This window comes from Halichoerus grypus, chromosome 9, assembly GCF_964656455.1.
Source record: "Halichoerus grypus chromosome 9, mHalGry1.hap1.1, whole genome shotgun sequence".
Taxonomy (NCBI): Eukaryota; Metazoa; Chordata; class Mammalia; order Carnivora; family Phocidae; genus Halichoerus; species Halichoerus grypus.
This window is the reverse complement of record NC_135720.1, coordinates 21,682,365-21,703,389: the sequence shown is the minus strand read 5'-3', so window position 1 is coordinate 21,703,389 and position 21,025 is coordinate 21,682,365. Positions and strand designations below refer to the sequence as shown.

Genomic DNA, 21,025 nt, shown 5'->3' with positions numbered 1-21,025 from the left:
TACTTTATTTTCCCATTCTATTTTCCCCTCTGTTTTCTTTGACTTTACTTCTTACTTCCTAGTCCAGTAGAACTTCATTGGAGTTCGTATGTTAAAGCTATAAAACTAATAGATGCGGTTTGACGTTATATAGTATATCAATGTGGTTACCAACCACAGTGAGTTAAGTAATGGATATTTTTAAATTGAGCCTAGCTGCAGTTTTATATATTATTAACCTGGTTTCAAAAGAGCTTTTTATTGTATAAAATATCAAAGAGCATGGATGGGCAGAGCTCCGGATACCATAGTAAGAAGGCACTAGCATGTGGGAAATTTTTCTCAGTCAGGCTTTTAGAGTCAAATTGGCTTGTCTGGATGATCCCCACTCTTCAATCTGAGTTGTTTTCTTTCCCAAAGGAACGAAAGATTTTAATGGCATGTTTATACTATAGTTGCTCTTACTAAGACAACCCAACCAGGAGAATTGCCGGTCTATGGGATTCTTTCCTTGGAATGTTCTTGTCTGGCTCTTTGTGACCAAAAACTGGAATAGAACCCAAAGAAGGACTGAAGTGACCATCAGTGGGTAGAAGAGCCAGTATGGAGATGGAAAAAGTCATGGCGAGAAAAGAAAAGAAAGTTGTGTTTTAGTGTTCTGAGGAGGGATGAAAGCAGCATCTAATTTTGACAACAACACAAAACCAAAAAAGCTCATGGCTTTTGACAATAGGTTCCTGGAAAATATTTGTTGAATTAAATTTTAGGTAAGCTCAAGTGCAGACCATAAGCTCCTAACACACAAAGATTATGTCTTATTGGATACCTAATGCAATACCTAGAAAAAAAAGGAAGACCAGATTCTGGGTAATTCTTTCCTGCTTCTGAGAGACAAATAGTGCCAAACCACACTGGTGTTTGGTTATTTGAGGAACTGTTTCATAGATGTAAAAATTTATCACACATTGATCTTAAGTGCTATCTTGGCTTCTGTGCCCCATTTTCCTGGAGGTTCAGGGAAGAGGGAAACGCCAAAGTCAACTTCAGATTTGACTCCAGCCCTTTTCTTACTTCCTTCTTAGTTTATCTAACTATGCTTATTCTGGAAACAAAAGACACATTTCCAGTCTGGAGAGGCTGATAACTGGCTTATGATCTCCTGACATAATATTGTATAGCCAAGGGAAGCAGAAAAGAGAACTGGTGGAGGTCATCCAGAGCATTCCACTGAGCAATCCCAGGGAACTCAGCGGCATAGCTTACAATACTTTATTCAGCCTCTGTTTGCCTCTGGGTTCTTCCACATAGATTGCTCTTTTTTGTTTGTGTATTTCATCTCCGGCTTTTGTTCAAAAGCAATATGACTGACTCTTTAAAGAAAAGTCTGTGTGTGACATGGTGTGTTTTTTTTTTTTAAGGACACTTATTTTAACTAGGTCGTCTTGTCTTGACAGACCAGGGAACTCATTCACAGCATAAATTCATTCAGCAGTTGTCAACTCTGAGCTCATCATTAGTTTAATAAACATGAGCCAGTCAGTGCTGATTACTTTCACTGGAGACCACAGGACACATTTTATCTCTTAGTATTTCATTCCCACTATCCACCTTACCCCATCGCTTTCCTATTTTACGGAATTGAGGCTTTTTAGAAGAACATATAAAGTTACATTTAGTTGTACATTTTAGAACCGATTCCTTAATATTGTTAAAAGTAGAAGGTAAGTTTTGGTGCTTGAAAGGTCAACGTTTGCCTATCAGGAAAAGAGATGTTCATGAAATACCTTTTATAGCACAGGGATAGAAGTTACAGATCTATTTAGTTGTGACTGTAATTCCATCTCTATATTCTATAGAGAAAAAATGTATCAGGTCATTGAGTGCTGCGTGTATTTTTTCCCAACATTTTATTATGAAATTTTTTAAATATAGAGAAAAGTTGAAAGAATTTTACAGTAGACACCCATATATGTACTATTTATATTCTACCATTAACAACTTATCACATCTTTTTTTTTTACATTTTATAACATCTTGCTTTATCACGTATCTGTCTTTCCATTGATCCATGTTATTTTTTGATGCATTTCAAAGTAGATTTATAAATGCATTTTCATTTGTTAAAAACACCCTTATAGAAAAACATGTTAAATCAGCAAAAAGAGAAACAAACCCACAAAAAAATAGTTGGCTTTTTTTAGCCTAGTGTATCCAGATGGATGACTCAAGACTGTAATATTTCAGGTGCTGATGTTTTGGTGCTTTTCTGTCTTCTCCTTTTAGCTCATCCATAAAATGCTGTGGGCAACACTTGCTAGCCGGGCAGGTTTCCTGCAGTGCTCACAGCTGTTAAACTACATGCATTGTTTGTGTGTGATGGCAAACACTTCCTGTGGCTGTTCTAGAATACCCCTCCTCCCCACCAAGCCCTGCTCTGAGGAGTTACTGAAGGCAAGATTTGTCAATGAGCTACGTCATTTCCTTCACGAATATCCCTCCAGTCTGTTTAAAGGGACCAGAAAGGTTTACATCCAACTTTATAATTGGCCCTCTAATAAGTAAACGAAGGAAACATTTAAAAAACTCAGTGAATTTTTTAAACTAAGATTTAACCTTGATTCTTTGTAAGAGATTTTACAAGTATTTAAAAAAATGCAGAACAAGTCATGCTGACTTCCCTCCACCTCTCACTTTCTTGAACTTCTTTAAAAGCACAATTTCAAATATGGAAATATGTAAGGAAGTCAGCTCCTGATGTTAAAAAGAATTCCCAAGTGGTAAAATCCTGTTTATTGAACTCCCTCAACTGCAGTTGGCCCTTCTTTTTTTTTGAATAGGTAACATGCTGTCGCCCGGTGCACACTGTGCTTAATAAGATGAAATTATCGAATATCCCCTTGTGAAAATTAAAGCATTTGTTGGCTTTGAGTCATATTTGATACCCACTTTTCTGTCTTTGAAAAGTACCTTTAAAAATACAGCACAGTCACTGTATAGGAGGAATTGACTAAAACGCTTCGAAGATTTTATTTTCCCTTTTATTAGTAATATCATCATAGGCGACCTTGTAAAGCCTTAGTTTGAATCACATGAACCACAAGTTTGGCTCTTGTCTATTATGTATAATTTATAACCTACATGCCTTATCCAGCTCATGTAAAGTAAATATTTGACCCTAAGGATGTATTTTAAGAATACCAAAGGACAGATATTTTGTGAAGCAATTAGAAAAACCTACAGTGTTTTCATAGGAAGAAACCTGAATTATAACAAAATTTGTTTGACACACAGGCACTTTACTGAAAGTGTACTCACTGGTTGTTTCTTATTTTTGAAGAGTGATTTCAGTTTATGCTTATTCTTTGTCTAAATAACCAGACAGGTCATCCTCTTTCTTATGAATTAAAATTAGTATTTTGGAAGAATGTTGAAACTTTTCCCTGTCCAGATAAGGAAAATTAATAGAGAATTTAGCATGTTCAGTTACATGTATTATAGTACAAATATTGAATATTGATATTTTATTTGTGATAAAAACAATCTTAGTGGTAAGAAGTCTATTTGAATTTTAAAAATAAATTTACCTTTCCATAGAGGAAACTTTTCTTTTTTAACCTTTCAGTTGAGCCTTTATGTCATGTGATGTTCCTTCAGCAGAATTCATAACAGCAGCTTCTAAAAGATAATCTTTTTTTTTTTAAGATTTTATTTTTTTTATTTGTTTATTTGAGAGAAAGAGAAAGCACAAGAGGGGATAGGGTCAGAGGGAAAAGCAGACTCCCTGCCGAGCAGGGAGCCCGATGCGGGACTTAATCCCAGGACTCCGGTATCATGACCTGAGCCGAAGGTAGTTGCTTAACCAACTGAGCCACCCCGGCGCCCATAAAAGATAATCTTTTGTAAGCATTGGTGTCCAAGAAGTAAAATCTGTGCTCACTTATTGAACAAATGATGAGCTGCTGGAAGCAACAGAGAGAAGTTCATCAAATAAGCAACCATTAAAACCTGAAGGGGGTGTTTATTTCTTTAAAATTTCTGGTCATTTTTCTCTTCATCCCATCCATTGGACAGCATTCATTAAATTGGCCATTAAATTGTACCATTAGGTGAAGCACTAGAGAAACAGAAGACTTTGGAAAGTCAAAGTCACAAGAAAATAAATCATCCCCATCAACAGTACACCATAATAACCCCATTCAGAACATTCTGGTTTGAAGGCAGAGTCCAAAGAAATGACTGCATTTTGCTTCTGTGGAAACCAAAGCAGACAAATCAAGTATTTTGGTTGGATTTGAATGGAAATCAACTCAGACATGCATCAGATGGTTCTAATTTGCTCTTTTGATATGTCTCAGATTTTCATGTGAAGGCCAGATCCAGAAATAAATGTTTATCTGGATTCTGATGAATTGTGCTTATAAGCCCAAGAGATGTTCAGCAATGAAAGGTTTTCACCAGAGTGTGGGCACTCCTGTAATTTTTTTCAGAATGGAATATGAAGTCAGGAAGCTAAAAGGCTTACAATTAGTAAAGAAACCAATCCCATAAGGAGAAAAAGTAATATATATAAATTAATGATTGATCTTTCTGCAAAACCTTTTGACAACTTTTTAAAGATGTTGGAGTGTTTGGTCACTAAGTCAAATAATTGTGGCCTGATCTACTTTTCTGATTATAAAATCACTTATAGTAACTAAGTCTTCATGCCTTTCCTCTCCCATCCCCATTAATAAACAGAAAAGAATGAAGAAGAAGAACAAGAAGCAAAAATGGAACTTAAGCGCAGACTCAGCAGAAAGGTGATGAAACTATGACTGTTAATGAGCATGTGTGTTTTGAGAGCTACTTCATTATTTAAATGCAAATCAGCTGTCTGCCTTTAAATCTAACATTGAGGAATACTTATTCCTATTAGCCAATAACCAATCATAGACATTAAAATCAATGTAACGTATACGATGAGTTATGTTTATATTTACAATTGCATGCTATGCTAATTTTGAAAAGCTAACAATCAAGTTTTAAATTACATTTACTGATTATGAAAATAACATATAATCTATGTGAATTATTTTTAAGTGCAGAAAGGAACGAAAAAGAAAAAATCACACAAATGTCTTTTATTCAGAGATAACCATTATTAACATTTCAATATATAGTTTTTAAAAATGCTCACATTTTCTGTGCAGTCTTGGAAATATTCAGTAAATATGAAATTGGAGACCTGCCACTATTCCATGTGAGCTGGGTCAGTAATTTATTACATGAACTTGATCACCCAAGCTGCCTGCCACGGTGCTACCCACATTGACGAGTGCCTTACCTCCAAGACTCAGAGAGTTGTTTCCAACCCATTCGTGAAAATATAAATCTGATACCTGGGCCATCACTCTTTTCTGGACGTGTTAATAATAGTCTCAGGAAAAATTAAGCACTATCAGAGTTTATATTTCATGATATTTCATTATAAATCTGTATTCAGTAATTCTTCAGATACACCTTTCACACTTGGATAAGGCAGGATGAGTAAAATATGACATCTGCGGGGAAGTGTGTGACCTGACCCACATTTATCTGGGCTGGCTGGGGAGTCCACAGCCAAAGCATTCTAAGGCAGGGAGAAGAAACAACGTTCCCATGGAAAAGTTGGAGACTGTATTTTGAGAGTTTTTGGTTTGATTTTTAGGGAAAAAGATCCTTAATTCATCTCTCTTTTTTTTTTTTCGAAGACCCTAAATGACAAGTAATGATCAAGCTGAAAAAGATTCTATAAACTGAATTCCTAGAGATGGCTCTTCTAACATTCAGTGGCTGTTAAGTTACCAGCTGCAGATAAGCAGTAGCCCCTCCTCATTGTTTCAGGCTCACCCCTGCCATACATAATAATCTTTTCTCCATCCAGTTGAGCCCCTCCAGGAGGCAACAGAACCCGCCCTGACCCCTGACCCCTGACCCCCACTTGCCTCCACTCTACAGAGCTCTCTGCCATAGGTGCGGGACGTTCCATAGCACGAATAGCACAGTCCTAAAGGGCAAGACGGGAGGAAGAATTTCTGACCCATGTGGTCTCTGGTCACTTGCCTTTTGGGCACTTCATAGAGGCCTTGGTTTCTCTACCTCCTTAGCCCCAGCTGCCCCAGTGAAGCAGTAAGAAGCTAGCAGTGGAGACTGGACAACAACTGAGAGTAGAAGAGAACCACTTAGATCATTCCTCCCTCTGTCCACTGCCTACCAGGGCTTTAGGAAGCTAGAAGGAGCCACGGTTGCCATACTCCAGCTCAAGTGAGCTCAGAGTGCAGACCCAGGCCTTCTAAGAGTCCTTGAAGGACCTGAGTATTGACCTCGTTCAGCCTCTGATTTTACTCAACAGGAAACTGAGGCTCAGGAAAGGGGATTTTTTTTTTCACCACAAAAACATCATTTTGTGTGTCCTAGTGCTTAATTTAAAAAAAAAAAAAAAATGAATCTGTGCAAATGAGGAACCCTTCCAAAGAGGACCACTTAGACAGTGGATGGTCCCGCTATATGCACAGTACAGATATGGATAGAAAAGGTACTGGAAATGGACCCCATGGGTACAACAGAGGCCTGGGTCTATGACGTCTTCAGACCGAGAGAGGCCACAAAACATGAACCTCAGGAGAAGAGAGTAGATGATGCCTGTCAGCCAGGGGCCAGGACTCTTTAGTCTCTCAGAACCAAGAATCTCTTACTCCTGGGCTTCGGAAAGAAGAGCAAATACACGGGGCTGAGTGGATTAAATAGAACTATAAATTTGAATTTGACAAAGACCATAGGAGGAATCCAAGTTATTAGAAGTGTCTTAATCGTCTCAGCCTATTTTAAGCAGTTCTGGCGCACTGAATGTACTCTCCCGTGCCCCTGCTGATTTCTGCACAGCATCTTTTGCAAGCAAGGGTAATGTCAAATCTGGGCATGGGTCCCTAGTCTCTCACAGAAGACCGCTGTAAGCACACCCTTCACCGGACCGTTTCTTTGTCATAACTTTGTGCGTTTCTGAATATAAAGGTTTAATATAATAGGAACAGAGATCTCATTTCTAGAAGTTAAGAGTGCTTTTGTCTGGATGCTTCAGTCTCCCAGCCAGCCAGCCTCTATCTGGATTGCTCTTGTGTCTGTGCTGCTTCGTGCTCCTTGTGTCGGAGGTGACAGGTGTCTTTATGACAGTGCCAGGCAAGGTGGGGAAAACAGCATAACGCAGATGGCTGCCAAAGCCTGTGACCTATCTAACAATGATGATTTTTATAGTCTCAGAATTAGGGCACACTGCTTTCTGGTTCTCATTAGAAACTCCCAAGATGCTGCTACCGTTTTTTTTTCTTTTGGATATCTGAAAGTGACCTTATTTAACCATAACTTTGACGTTCTCTATAGAACACTCGCCACCATGAGACTGTAAATGGTTTCCTGAACTTGTCCTTTTTTTTCCCTATCCCCCTGCAGCTCAGTCTGAGACCCACAGTGGCGGAGTTACAAGCTCGAAGGATCCTGCGGTTTAATGAGTATGTAGAAGTCACCGATTCTCCCGACTACGACCGCCGGGCAGACAAGCCCTGGGCCAGGTTAACACCTGCAGACAAGGCAAGAGCCCTCATGGTTTTAGCCATGATTTTATTTGTTCATGATTTTCTTGCTTTTCTCAAAGCTTCAGTATCCACTTATCCCCCACCCCCCCCACACACACACATTCAGTTATCCTAGGAGGCCAGATAGTACCAGATAGCTCAACAATTTTCTGCCTTTTCTTATTTAAGCCACTTAAGTGATATATTTAGTAATATCAATGAGGTTCTTTCAGCTAAGTCTCAGAAAAATTCTTTTTTAGTTACCATGTAACCTGCCTGCATTCATACCTGGATTGAGGGTGGGGTGGTCCCACAGCCGTGATTTATCCTTACCCTTAGAAAATATAATTTATACAAGTTATCATTTTAAAGGGATATGTTAAGGGGTGCCTGGCTGGCTCAGTTGGTAGAACATTCGACTCTTGATCTCAGGGTCATGAGTTCAAGCCCCATGTTGGGCATGGAGCCTACTTAAAATAAAAATTTTAAAAAATAATAAAATAAAAGGATATGTTAACAGTGAAAAAGGTATTGATCTATATCAAGGCCAGTACACTTTTTCTATAAACGGCCAGAGTAAATATTTTAGGCCTTGTGGTCCGTACAGTCTTTGTTGCAACAGCTCAGCTCTGCCATTAGAGTATGAAAACAGCCATAGGCAGTATGTAAGTGAATGGATGGATATGTGTTCCAATAAAACTTTATTTACAAAAACAGATGGTGGGCCAGATTTGCCCTGTGGGCCATGGTATACCAACCCCTAATCTATATCGTAGCTCACAGTTCAGAAAAACTGAAATGTATAATGGGTCGCATCATGGAGAAAGACTATTTTATGAATAATATGGTTCCAAAGCCAAAGAATTTTGCCAACCTTTTGTTTTCAAAGTCTTCACTTTATGATTTTCCTAATATCCCAAATAATGATTTCTTTTTTCTTTCTTTTTTTTCCAAATAATGATTTCTAAATTTTGTCTCTATGCAAAATTTGGTATCGAATAAACTCATGCCACATCCAGTCTTTTTTTTTTTTTTTTTTTTAAGATTTTATTTATTTATTTGACAGAGAGAGAGTGAGAGCACAAGCTGGGAGACAGAGGGAGAGGGAGAAGCAGGCTCCCCGCCAAGCAGAGAGCCCGATGCGGGACCTGATCCCAGGACCCTGGGATCATGACCCGAGCCAAAGGCAGCCACCCAACCGACTGAGCCACCCAGGCACCCCGCCACATCCAGTCTTAATGGTAGAGCTAGGTATTTAATTACATGCTGTGCATTTTAGTAGAGGTTTCACACTGTAAAGCACCTACTGCATGTCAAGCATATATTGGAGCTACAGATCAGAAATCATTTGCTCAGGGCTCTTGGGTGGCTCAACGGTTAAGGGTCAGACTCTTGATTTTGGCTCAGGTGGTGGTCTTGGGGTCGTGAGATTGAGCCCTGTGTCTGGCTCTGTGCTCAGCAGGGAGTCTGCTTGAGATTCTCTCTCCCTCTCTCTCAAATAAATAAATAAATAAATAAATATCATTTGCTCTTAGGAGAAATGAAAACTGGGGAGGAAAATGATCATAAAGGAAGGATGTTTGGAATGAGAATAGAGGGAAGGAGGCTGGGAATAGCACCCAAGGGACCCAACATTGACGAAAAGGTGGTAGAACACAGAGAAGAAGTGTCTGTGAGGTGGGGAAAGAGGAGAAGATGTAGTCCAACAGCCTAGGAAGAAGAAGGTCAGGTCACAAGTGGTTAGGAACATGGTAAGAGGGGGCATTTTAGGAGTCTGGTGGGTGGAAGCCTGACTAGTGGAGACAAGGAGAATAAAATACAACCTCAAGAGTCTTGGCTGTGATGGAGAAGTGATAGGAGGAGGAAGTCACCTGAGGGGTGATGACTGTGGAGGCTGCAAGCTTCTATATGCATAAGAAATACCTGAGCAATCTTTTATGCCACAAAGAAGGAGCCAAAAGAAAGGGAAAGGTTGAATCTATATTAGAAGAGGTCGGTAACTGATACAGTAGGGCATAATCAATGGAGCAGCAGGAGAACGTGTGTATGTAGAAAAGGCGAGGAAGAGACCCTTGAGGTTGGGATGAGGGCACAGGCTGAGGTACGTGCCCTGACGGAGGAGGCTTCCCAAGGCAGGTAAAATCACTCAGGTTGAGGCCAGCCTGCAGGGGATGAAGAAGACCGAAACTCGGGTCATGTGTCAAGCTCACCACCAATCAGTGCCTCCCACTTAATTCTGAGTGGTTTCCACTGCTTTATCTGCCTTCCATCCTGCACTTTCTCCTCACCGTTCAGCAGTGATAGGCTGCACTTATGACCTCGTGTGGTATCTGATGCCCACAAAGAAACACGAGGCTTTAGGTCAGATGCAGTCTTTAGAGTGAGTGTTAACAATGGATAACATTTCTTTCTCAACCCTAACTCTATCTCAGGTCTTACACATTCTTCTGGCATTTTATTTTTTCAGTTGTGAATTATATCATGTGATAGAGAATATATGAAACAAATGTACCATTTAAATAATAAAAAGAAGACACCTGTTTTATTAATCCCTGAGTATTACTAGTACCTGAACAGGGCCCTGTGGGCTCCTCCCCAGTTGCTTTTCCCTCCCTTCCATAACCACGACTTTTGTGTTAATCATTCCCATTCTTTTCAAGAGTTTAACCACCTTATATATACCCCTAAACAATACGTATGTATTTCTTGGTTTTGCCAGTTTTGGAGTCTTAGGGATTGGAATCATACAAAGTTCTTCTGGGTGTTACATCATTCAAGTAACAAAAGAATCTGGGTTGATGGACTAGGTGATAGTGACTCTTTTTCACCAGAATATAATACTTCATTGTATGTTTAAGTCATAAAGTAATTATCCATTCAATCGTTAATTATTTAGTTGGTTTCCAGATTTTAGGTGTGCAAGCTCTATTCTATGAAGATTCCTGTATCATCTTCAAGTTCACTGATCCAAGACTTTTTCTAACATATATTCCTTGTGATGGAATTGCTGGGTCCTGGAATGTAGAGATATTCAGCGAAACTAGGCAGCATCAACAGTCTTCCAAAATGATCGTTTCTGGTTTACCCTTCCACAGCCAAGGTTACCGGTAGTCCAATATTCTTGCCAACATGTGATGGTCAGTCTTTTTGTTTTGTTTTTTTATTTGACAACCTAGTGGTTATGAAATAACATTTCATTGTACTTACACTTTGCCTCTCATTAATTATTAATGAGGTTGAGCATATTTTCATACCTATTGGGCATTCAGGTTCCACTTCTGTGCCTGTCTTTCGTCTGTTTTCTTTTGGGTTGTCAATTTCTTGTTGATTCATAGGAATTCTTCATATATTCCAATAATATATAGTGCAAATATGTATATATCTCCCAATTTATGACATTTCATTCTCTTTATGGTTATCTTTTGACATAAAGAGATTTTTTAAATTTAATGTTGTGAATTTATCCACCTTTTCTTTGTGGCTTGTGATTTCTTTGAAAAAATTCTTCCCATACCAAAATCATAAATGTATTCTGCTGTACTTTTTGTTTTTGTTTTTTTTCCAAGATTTTATTTATTTGTTTGACAGAGAGAGACACAGTGAGAGAAGGAACACAAGCAGGGGGAGTGGGGGAGGGAGAAGCAGACTCCTGGCTGAGCAGAGAGCTGATGCAGGGCTGGATCCCAGAACCCTGGGATCATAACCTGAGCCAAAGGCAGATGCTTAGCAAGTGAGCCACCCAGGCACTCCAGCTGCTATACTGTTCTAAAACATTTATAGTTTTGCTTTTCATGAGGTTGACTCTGGTCACTCATTGTTCCTCAGCTGACAAAGAGGTTGCTCTGAAGGGTCCCAGATGTCTTCTTTACATGTCTTGTATCTTCTGGAGCATGGCTCAGAAGCTGTCCACCAGAGCACCTACATGTGGCCTCTTCAGCAGAATGGCCTCAGAGTGGTCAGACTTCTTACATGGTAGCTGGCCTTCCCCAGAGCAAGTGCCCCCAGAGAACAAGGTGAAAGCTGTATGACCTTATCTGACCCCACTGCAGAAGACACCCAGCCTTACTCCACCACATTCTGTTAGTTACAGGGGCGAGGGGAATTAGCTCTGCCTCTCAGTGGGGGATCAGCAAGGTCATATTGCAGAAGAACATGTGGGCTGGACGTGTGATTGCCGCCATCTTTTACAAATATAATTGCCACATCCACCATTCCCAGCTAGCTTGATATTCCAATGCTGAACTTCACAGAGGCAGGTAGGGGGTGGCCAGGGAAATGAGTAAAGATCACAGCAGGTGCAAAGTATGCAAGCAGTGAGAGTCTCAATGATTAAATTTTCCATACCCTAGAAATAGTTTCTAACTCGTTGAAAGGTTAAACTCATCCATCTCTAGTTATAATGGAGAGGATTTTTCTTTTTAACTTTGTGTTGAAACAAGAATAGATTTTTCTGCTGGACTTCTAAGCTGCAGGGGAGATCTGCTTGGTCAGTTTCTCTTCTGCAGGCCTCCTGTCTGTTCAAGAGCACTTTAAAGGCACATGACTAGCATCTCCCCTGCAGAGCAAACTCTGAGCCCCAGAGCGCAGTCAGAATCCCTGCCTCCTCACATCTGAGGCTCAGATATTTGTACCCTATGACATTGTCTCTCCCATTTCTCCTGACACTTGTGAAAGTCTAAAGGACAGCATTTTTAGAACTGGAATTATATTGTAAAATTTTTTTCCTCAAAAAAAAAAAATAAGAATAATTTCTTTTAGCTTAAAAAAATGTACACTTTAAAGATAGAAGATAGAAAAAAATGCAACAATTTAAAATGCCGTTAATATAAGTACATTGTGCATATACAAGTGTCTCATGTTTGTTGGTAAAAATCAGAATATTCAAAAATATAAAAAGAACAATGAATGCATATTAGTGCATTAATGCATATTATTGTGTATTATTTAATGCACGTTAATGTATATTAATGCACATTAATGCATATTATTTTCTACCTAACGCTGAAAAAAGTAAAGTTACTTGTTTTCTCTAGAAGTTAAAAAAGGAGTATAGTGAAATGTTACTTATTGCCCAGAGATACTAAAACTATTAATGGTCTTAGTGTATTTTTTTTATTTTAGTATGAAAATAATACATGCTAATCATCATTATTATAACAAGCATTTCTGGATTTCTGTTGCTTTTTACTGTAAAACACTTCGTAATGCATAATGATCAGGTTAAAGATAATGTATTTTATTCAATGAGTGTATATTTTATTCTATAAGTAATATATTTTATACCAATTAAGTATAAAAATCTGTAATTTAACTTTCAGGTTAAAAGAGAGTTTTACTTTTTATAACTTTTGAACTGTATATCCCATTTAAAGAAAAAAAAATATTGGAACTAAGTATTTCCACCTCTGCTCTCAAAATAAACACTGAACTTCCTGCCTCCTAAAGGCACCATCCCTTCTTTCTCTTTTCTTAGTACTAAGTCTTAGCCCCACTAAGATACTACTTTGCATTTAAAAAAATCTTTGCAATTCAAGTATAAAGAGAAGAAATCAGGAGGCAGTCAATAACCAGTCAATGCCCATGCTATGAAAACACTGTAGGGAATCTCATAAATCTGGCAGTCTTATTAAATTGCTCAAATTAGGAAAGAGAAATGATGGGAGAAATGCCTTATTAATTGTGAATTTTTTTGTCTCCCCCCCATTAATTGTGAATTTGATTGAACTTAATTCACCTTTGAGATACCATTTTTAATTTTAGAATATATGTATTTGAGTAGAGCACTAGAAACAGATACATATACAGTAAGATAGAGCATCTGTCTATATCTGTGCTGAAGTAGATAAATGAGCCCTAAGATGACAGAACAGGCAGAGCCAAAGAAGGCCATCAACTTGGCCTGAAGACCGAGGCTCACCTGGTAGTTGCCATCTCCCAGGGTAGGCTCTGGAAGCTCCATCCATGGTGGAGATGGGAGGGCAGGCTTTGGAGCTGGGCACCTAAAGGTTTGATTCCTGACTTGGCCACTTGGAAGATGTTTGACTTTGGCAAGTCATTTAAGTCTGATTTCCTCACTAGGAGAGCCAATTATATCCATCTTGGGAATTAGGTAGTGTATCCATAAAGTTCCAGCTCATTAATAAATGGTAGCACTTACCAGTGTTACATTCATGGGCAGGCTTAATAATCTAAGCTTTGTTCCCCATTGGTGACATTTTCACTATGCAGTGAAGCCACAGTTTACAATCTAGTCTAAAATTATCTAGTGAAAGAGAATTGAAAATTCAGATGATACATGGATTTGTCCAAGAAGTTACTCAGTAATTACTTATTAATATATTAAGAACTGTCTTACATACTGGGGACATAAAGATGAATATACTACCCTTCCAGGAATGCACTGTCTAAACAGGTTGCAGGAAAGACAGATTTTAATTCTATGCAGAGACATTCTTGGCCTGTTCCTGGTTGTCCTGCAGCCAAGAAGAGTACACTTACATACTCATGGCATAGGGCTTGATGAGTAGTCATGAAACTCCCTCCAGGGGCGCCTGCGTGGCTCAGTTGGTTAAGTGTCTCCCTTAGGCTCAGTTCATGATCTCCGGGTCCTGGGATCAAGCCCCGCGTCAGGCTCCCTGCTCAGTGGGGAGTCTGTTTCTCCCTCTCTCTCTGCCCTTCCCCCCAACCCCCGCTGCTCGTGCTCTCTCTCTCTCAAAAAAATAAAATCTTAAAAAAAAAAATTCCCTCCTGTTCCATATCAGATTTTTATCAAAGAAATAAGCAAAAAACATCAAATGAGGGTAACTCTAGTTAATCTTGGCCTCACAGCTCATGTTATTTGAGAAGGCAGCAGGGTCCATATTTTCAACAAATCACCTGTTGCTTCTGGCCAGGGTGATCCCTGAGCTGACTGGAAGAGATTAAGCAGACCTTCTGACACCAGTTATCACTAGTCAATTTTAAACTTCGTTTCAGTCATTTTTCTTTCCTCTTTCCTCTCTATTATTCTCATGGTACCAAAAAATGCTGTGTATTTGGTCTCAGGGGATTTGTTTTATTTAAATCTTAGAAATACCTGGTTTCTGGGCCACCTGGGTGACTCAGTCACTTAAGCATCCAACTCTCGGTTTTGGCTTAGGTCATGATCTCAGGGTCATGAGATTGAGCCCTGAGTTCGGCTCCACACATTGGAGAATCTGCTTGAGATTCTCCCTCTGCCCCTCCTCCCACTCACGCATGCTTGTGCGTGCTCGCTCTCTCTCAAATAAATAACTCTTAAAAAAAAAGAAAAGAAAGAAATACCTGGTGTCTGCTCAGTGACTACCCTGTGTTGGTCCAGCTCAGCACCATTTAGGCTCCAACCAATCTCACCACAGCAGCCTAGCTCTCTCTATCCCATATCTTTCTAAAGAATCAGTCCCATTTACATTTATGGGAAGAGTCCTTAGGCCTAAACTCTGGTCTCATTTGCATAGAAGGGAGTTAAGATTATTGTACCTGTATTTTCTGAACATGAAGGGTCTTTAATTACTCTTTTCCTCTCAGGAAACCTCTTTATTTATTTTTTTAAAGGTTTTTTATTTATTTATTAGAGAGCAGAGCTTTCGAGAGAGAACATGAGGGGGGGAGGGGCAGAGGGAGAGGGAGAAGCAGACTCCCTGCTGAGTGGGGAGCTGGACATGAGGTTCCATCTCACGACCCTGGGATCATGACCTGAGTCTAATAGGCGCTTAACAGACTGAGCCACCCAGGTACCCCAGGAAACCTTCTCTTTATATAGTAAGAGGATGCAACTCTTTGGAATAAAATTGTGGTAGTTTTGCAGTGAATTTTTAAAAGGAGTATTGCATTTCTTTAATTACCTGTAGTCACATCTTAATGATACATATTTTCAGACAGCCAGTCCCTATAATTTCCACATCGCATTCATTGCTTATAACTGACTCATTATTCCTAATTACAAACCAGCACACACAGCCTGGAGATCTGAGGCAATTATCTGGATAGCTTAGGCCCTGAAGCTCATTTCAGTGGAAATACTGTGGGACTTGAAGTAAGAAGGCCTATGTATATGAGCTCCATCTTTGTCCCTAACACCCATTTGATGTCTAGCAAGTGACTCGATCTCTCAAGGCCTCCATTTTATCATTTGTAAGGTGATAGGTGTTTGGGTTATCAACCCCCTAGTGACTTAACCATCTTACTTTGCTTGCCACTTCCAAGATGGCTCCTTCATAGTCACATCTGTGCCTTGTTGCTCTTTGGCCTCTCTCTCCATCCCCATGGCCTCTCATCCTCCCAGGCCTCTTCCTGTACCTTGGCTTTCTCACAGTGTGGTTTCCTGAGGGTAGTCACATTTTTTACATGGCGGCTGACTTCCAGGAAGAAAGAAACAAAAGATGCCAGGTCACTTAAGGGCTGCATCCCAGACTGGCACAACCTCACCTCTGCTGTGTTCTGTTTTTTAAAGCAGTGGCAGGACTCGTGCAGATCCAAGGCTGGAGAGAGAGAGTCCACCTCTTGATGAGGGAGTGACAGAGTCACGTTGCAGATGAACATCTGGGATATGCCCTAAAATCTTGAACTGACTTTCTCAGGAAGAATGCATGTATATATGGTCATAAATGAATTGTCAATGTTACTAATGTAAGGGATGTGTAGCACCCATTTTACCATTAAAAATAAACTATACCATACTCTTTTTTTGCAGATTCTGTATCTCAATTGATTCTAAAAGAATGCTTCCATTGACTTTTGCAGACTCCTAGATTGGTAGCCAACCTACTATTGAGAATAAGGACTTTGCCTTTATTTGTCTTTGAGTCTCCTTCAGTGACATTCTCTTCTTGTACATAGTAGACTCTATAAATAACAATGAAAGATGGGGCACGTGGGTGGCTCAATCGTTGGGCATCTGCCTTGGGCTCAGGTCATGATCCCAGGGTCCTGGGATCGAGCCCCACATCGGGCTCCCTGCTCCGTGGGAAGCCTGCTTCTCCCTCTCCCACTCCCCCTGCTTGTGTTCCCTCTCTCGCTGTGTCTCTGTCAGGTAAGTAAATAAAATCTTTAAAAAAAAAAGAAGAACAATGAAAGAATTGTTGGTCACAATCATAAACTAAAATGTATTTCGTCTTTTGGAAGTTTCACAGTAAGTGTACGAAGCACTTTCACATATGCACTTAATGGAGCCTTGTAGTACTGTGAGGAATTCTCATCCCCATTTTGCAGAGGGGAAAACAAGTTTTGGAGCAAAATAATTCACGGAGGGTCACACTGCTATTGAAGGCATGGGTGAGACGACAACCTATGACTTCCGACACCAAGTGTACCACTTCCTACTTCCTCTGCTGACATCTTACATTCAGAGGAGAAATTTAAAATGAACGTGGAGACCAGATTCTCTGCCACTATCCATATTAAAATACTTCCTTTCAAGGAAGTCTTTCCGATAGATGCTAACTGGTGATTGGTATAGAGCGTGTTCACTGTTTCAGCTCCTGGGTTAGGTATCAGTGTTTACAGCGAGTACGACAGAGTTTCCTCACTGAGATCTCCCTTGTGATACAAGATGGATGGCCTTACCACAGGGGACTTGGGCCCACAAGTATCCCTCTGCTTGCTTCATCTCTTTCAGAACCCAGTAGCAAGAATTATTGCCACAGTTTCCAGCCACAGGTTCCTCATAGAAACTACAGCGGCTGAGGAATACGAGTAGAGAGATGAGCAGTCTGGGACTGCAGGATTCAGATATAACACCGACAAGCCTGTTGGGGGGAAGCGCATATTGCCGAGTGACAGTCAGTGATGGGAGGAGGCCAGAGAGAGCCTCAAGGCTTCCTTCTATCTTTTCCCTTTTTCTAAACCTTATCGTTTTCCAACCACAAACTAGATTTCCTTATCTCTCAGTGAAGTCATTCTCTGTGGTTTGCAATATCCTATGTTTGGGCCAAAGAGTCCAGCTCTCATAGAGGTTAGGTGCTGGGGATGTTTTTATTAATATTTTTTCTTCACGTGAGGGCGAAGTTCTTTGTAGAGAAATCAGGAAATAAAGATAAGCACAAAGTTGAAACCAGAAACCATCCGTGATCCAGTCACCATTGTTAATAGATAACTGATGTTAACATTTTGATGATTGTCTCAGTTTTTCAAGCTGAGGGACAGAAGCATCTCTTCAGACCCCAACATCTACATGACATGGGTGATATGTTTGTTACGTGGTGATAGTCATCACATTCAATTAACACATTTTCTTTGAATGGCTTTAAGTGCTGTGCTGAAATTTTTCATTCTGACTGTCTGAACTTTAAATATTAAAAAATAAATAAGCAGCTGCCTTCTCAGTAGTTCCATGGCACCTAGTCAAAGCCATGTTGCGGTGGGTGGTATGAACTGTAGAACTTTCATAGGAAAATGACATTGTTTCTCAGAAAATCTCATGACCTCAACTATCCTTGTGGTCATCAAGGGTGGGGGATGCATGTGACTTAGACCAGGCCCCAGGATGAGTTTAGCAAAGGCCTTCTTCCTCTCCTCCTTATCATGACACGTGAAGGAAGTCTTCCCTGGTTTTAGTATGATCTTACATTTATCTTACCTTCACCTAGTAGAAATTAGGAATCTCTTTTGGCAAGACATTTTTTAAAAGAATGTCTGCTTTGTTGATGCCGCATATGCTGAGGAATTACGGGACCTGAGTAACATTTCTGTTGATCTATGTTTTTCCTATGCAGGCAGCAATAAGGAAAGAACTAAATGAATTTAAAAGCACAGAAATGGAAGTTCATGAAGAGAGTCGACAGTTTACAAGGTAGGTGGGCAAGATGCAGTTCGGCGTATTTTGTGTTCTGTGTACTTTACCACAGTTAAAAAAATTTTTTTTAAAACAGATGAGCATAACACCATCTAATGAACATTTCTAAAATTAAGTGTTTTTTTTTTTTCTTTCACAGAAGTCTGAATCATTCCAAAGGGCTATGTTCTGGTTTCTTTCTTAGTCTTATTTTCTGGGCCAGGAGACAAGGATTAGAATCATTTATTCTGCTCTTGAAGAGACTCAGTTGAAATTTTATACCCAGAACAGATGCTGGTGAGAGCTACTATGACCACCTGTGTGTCTGCTTTGGGCTCACAGTAGACATAACTTAGAGAAGATAACAACTCAATTTTCAGAAGACCTAACTTAGACTAGGAATCTAATTTTTACTGCTGCTGTGGAAGGCTACGGTAATCCTACCCTTTTTCCTCCCAGTACCCTTGGGGTTCAGTTTATTCTTCTGCTAAAACCAGAAGAGACCTGTGTGATCATGTAGTCTGACCACCACCCTCCCCTTCACAGGTGTTCTGTTTATTTCTCTCTAACGGGTTTATGTGCTTTGCTTTTTTATAACATGTATGTTCCTAAATATTTGCATGCCAGTTAAATCTTGAAATACTGAATTGTTAAAAAACATACCGGGACAGATGATTACATGAAGAAGACCACAGTAGGTCTTTCTGGAAAGCAAACACTGATTCCCTAGGCTCGGAACAGCCTCTGCGAGACAGGCATACATTATAGTGCTACTTTCTCTGCAGTGGTTCCTGTTGGTGGTGGTGGTCCATGCTGAGAGCATGTCCTGTGATAAAGGAAGTAATGGTATAACTTCATAATTTAATAGCAAATCCCTCCGCTAACGTTGGTAGGGACCTCCTTGCTCCAAAGCTTTTGCTCCTATGATAATGTCTGGTTATGTCTCCCCTTTCTTCTAGGGGAGTTGTATTTCTTTGGTTCTTCCTAGATCATGTTTATTTGTAAATGCATTCAGGGCTTTTAGCCATCTGGATGTATAGGATTTTTCTCTGTTTGAGGGCTGCATCCTATCCTGATCGACTCTTGGACCAGTCACATGCCCAGATCAAGCCAGACCTATTGTCCCCTCCTTTTCTCCCTTCCACTTGTGGGGTCAGGGAAAGTTCATGCTGATATTTGACACCTGTGGTCATACGTCTCCAGTAAAGTTGATCAAAATAAGGTGGCTGAATATTTATAGTGACATCGAGTTGGCCGGGACCTCCGGGTAACTGGAAAGATAGCATACACGTGTTTGTGCCTTTAAGTCCTGACCCCTGAGATATAGTGACTGTGCTCAACCTACCCTTTATCATTCAGGATCGTTTGACTTCTGCATAGTTTTCCTAGAAATCATAGTATCTGATTACCTAATTATCATTTGATAACATTATATGAAGAATAAACTAAAATAGAAAATAATCAAATTTTTAAAATGCATTTTTATGGAAGTTCCCAGCTTATGAAAAATAAACATTTATACTGAAAGAGGTTCTTTCTCTTCTGTTATTTGCTATGAACAAGGGAAAAAAAAGGTTGCAAGGAGAGTAAAGGTCATTTATTTTTTGCATCTATATTTGTTATGGGCACAAACGATATATTCTAATTAAGCATTCAAACAGTACAAAAATCCATCAAATAAAAATGAAAACTCTCTTCACTCCCTCCTTCCTCAACTTCATTCCTATTCTCACAGGTAATCACTGGTAAAAGTTTGGTGTAGATCCTTCTAGACATTTTTCTGTGTATTTGCAAACATGTAGGTGTATATATATGATCTACATCTATGTGCACATATGCCTTTATGTCCTCCCTCTGAGTCACACATAAAACAGCATCTAGAAAATCTTTCCATATTAGTGTATATCTTTCATTTGAATGACTTTATGGCATTTTGTAGATAATGTACCATAAGTTATTGAACAATTATTCTATTGATGGATGTTATGGAATTTTCAGTGTTTCATTAGTAAAACAATGACTTGACTTTCTTTATAAATATATCTTTGTGGGGGCACTTGGGTGGCTCAGTTGGTTAAGCGTCTGCCTTCAGCTCAGGTCATGATCCCAGGATCCTGGGATCGAGCCCCACATCGGGCTCCCTGCTCGGCGGGAAGCCTGCTTCTCCCTCTGCCTGCCGTTCCCCCTGCTTGTGCTCTCTCTCTCTGTCAAATAAATAAATAAAATCTTTTTTAAAAATATCATTAAAATATATATATATAGCTTTGTGCACACATGCCAGTATTTCTGTACTAGTAACATGAGTGGATTTGCCAGGTCACTGGATATATATTTTTTTTACATTTTGAAAGATGCTATTCTGTAACTTGTAGTTTATGAGCATGCCTAGTGTATCACCCTCATCAGCACTGGTGGGGCAGGATGGTGGTGGTGGTGGTGGTGAGGGGTCTATAGTATAAAGAATAAACATTGATTTCTGTAAGGTTGAGCATCTTTACATATCTTTATTGACCATTTATTTTTAATTTTTGATTTACTTTGACCTGTTTTCTTTTGGTTGTCTTTTTCATATGGATTAGTAAAAACTCCTTAGATATTGTGGATATTGGCTCTTTATTACATATGTCACCATACTTTTCCTCAATTTTTTCTTAATGTTTTAACTTTTTTT

General features: G+C 39.5%; 1 protein-coding gene across 9 annotated transcripts in view; it reads left to right on the top strand.

Annotated features, from left to right (window-relative positions):
• Positions 1-19,772, top strand: part of PHACTR2 (phosphatase and actin regulator 2) — a 246,515-nt gene extending 226,743 nt beyond the window's left edge. For 3 of the 9 annotated variants that reach the window (XM_078054634.1, XM_078054641.1, XM_078054643.1), the window contains 4 exons: positions 4,717-4,778; positions 7,444-7,581; positions 18,296-18,372; positions 18,515-19,770. In XM_078054634.1, the coding sequence (XP_077910760.1) occupies positions 4,717-4,778; positions 7,444-7,581; positions 18,296-18,372; positions 18,515-18,626 (389 nt within the window). In that variant the 3' untranslated portion in view covers positions 18,627-19,770. Of the gene's footprint in view, positions 1-4,716; positions 4,779-7,443; positions 7,582-18,295; positions 18,377-18,514 lie in introns of those variants that run through there. The other 6 variants (XM_078054638.1, XM_078054644.1, XM_078054639.1 and 3 more) reach the window with 3 other exon arrangements.
• The last annotated feature ends 1,253 nt before the right edge of the window (positions 19,773-21,025 follow it).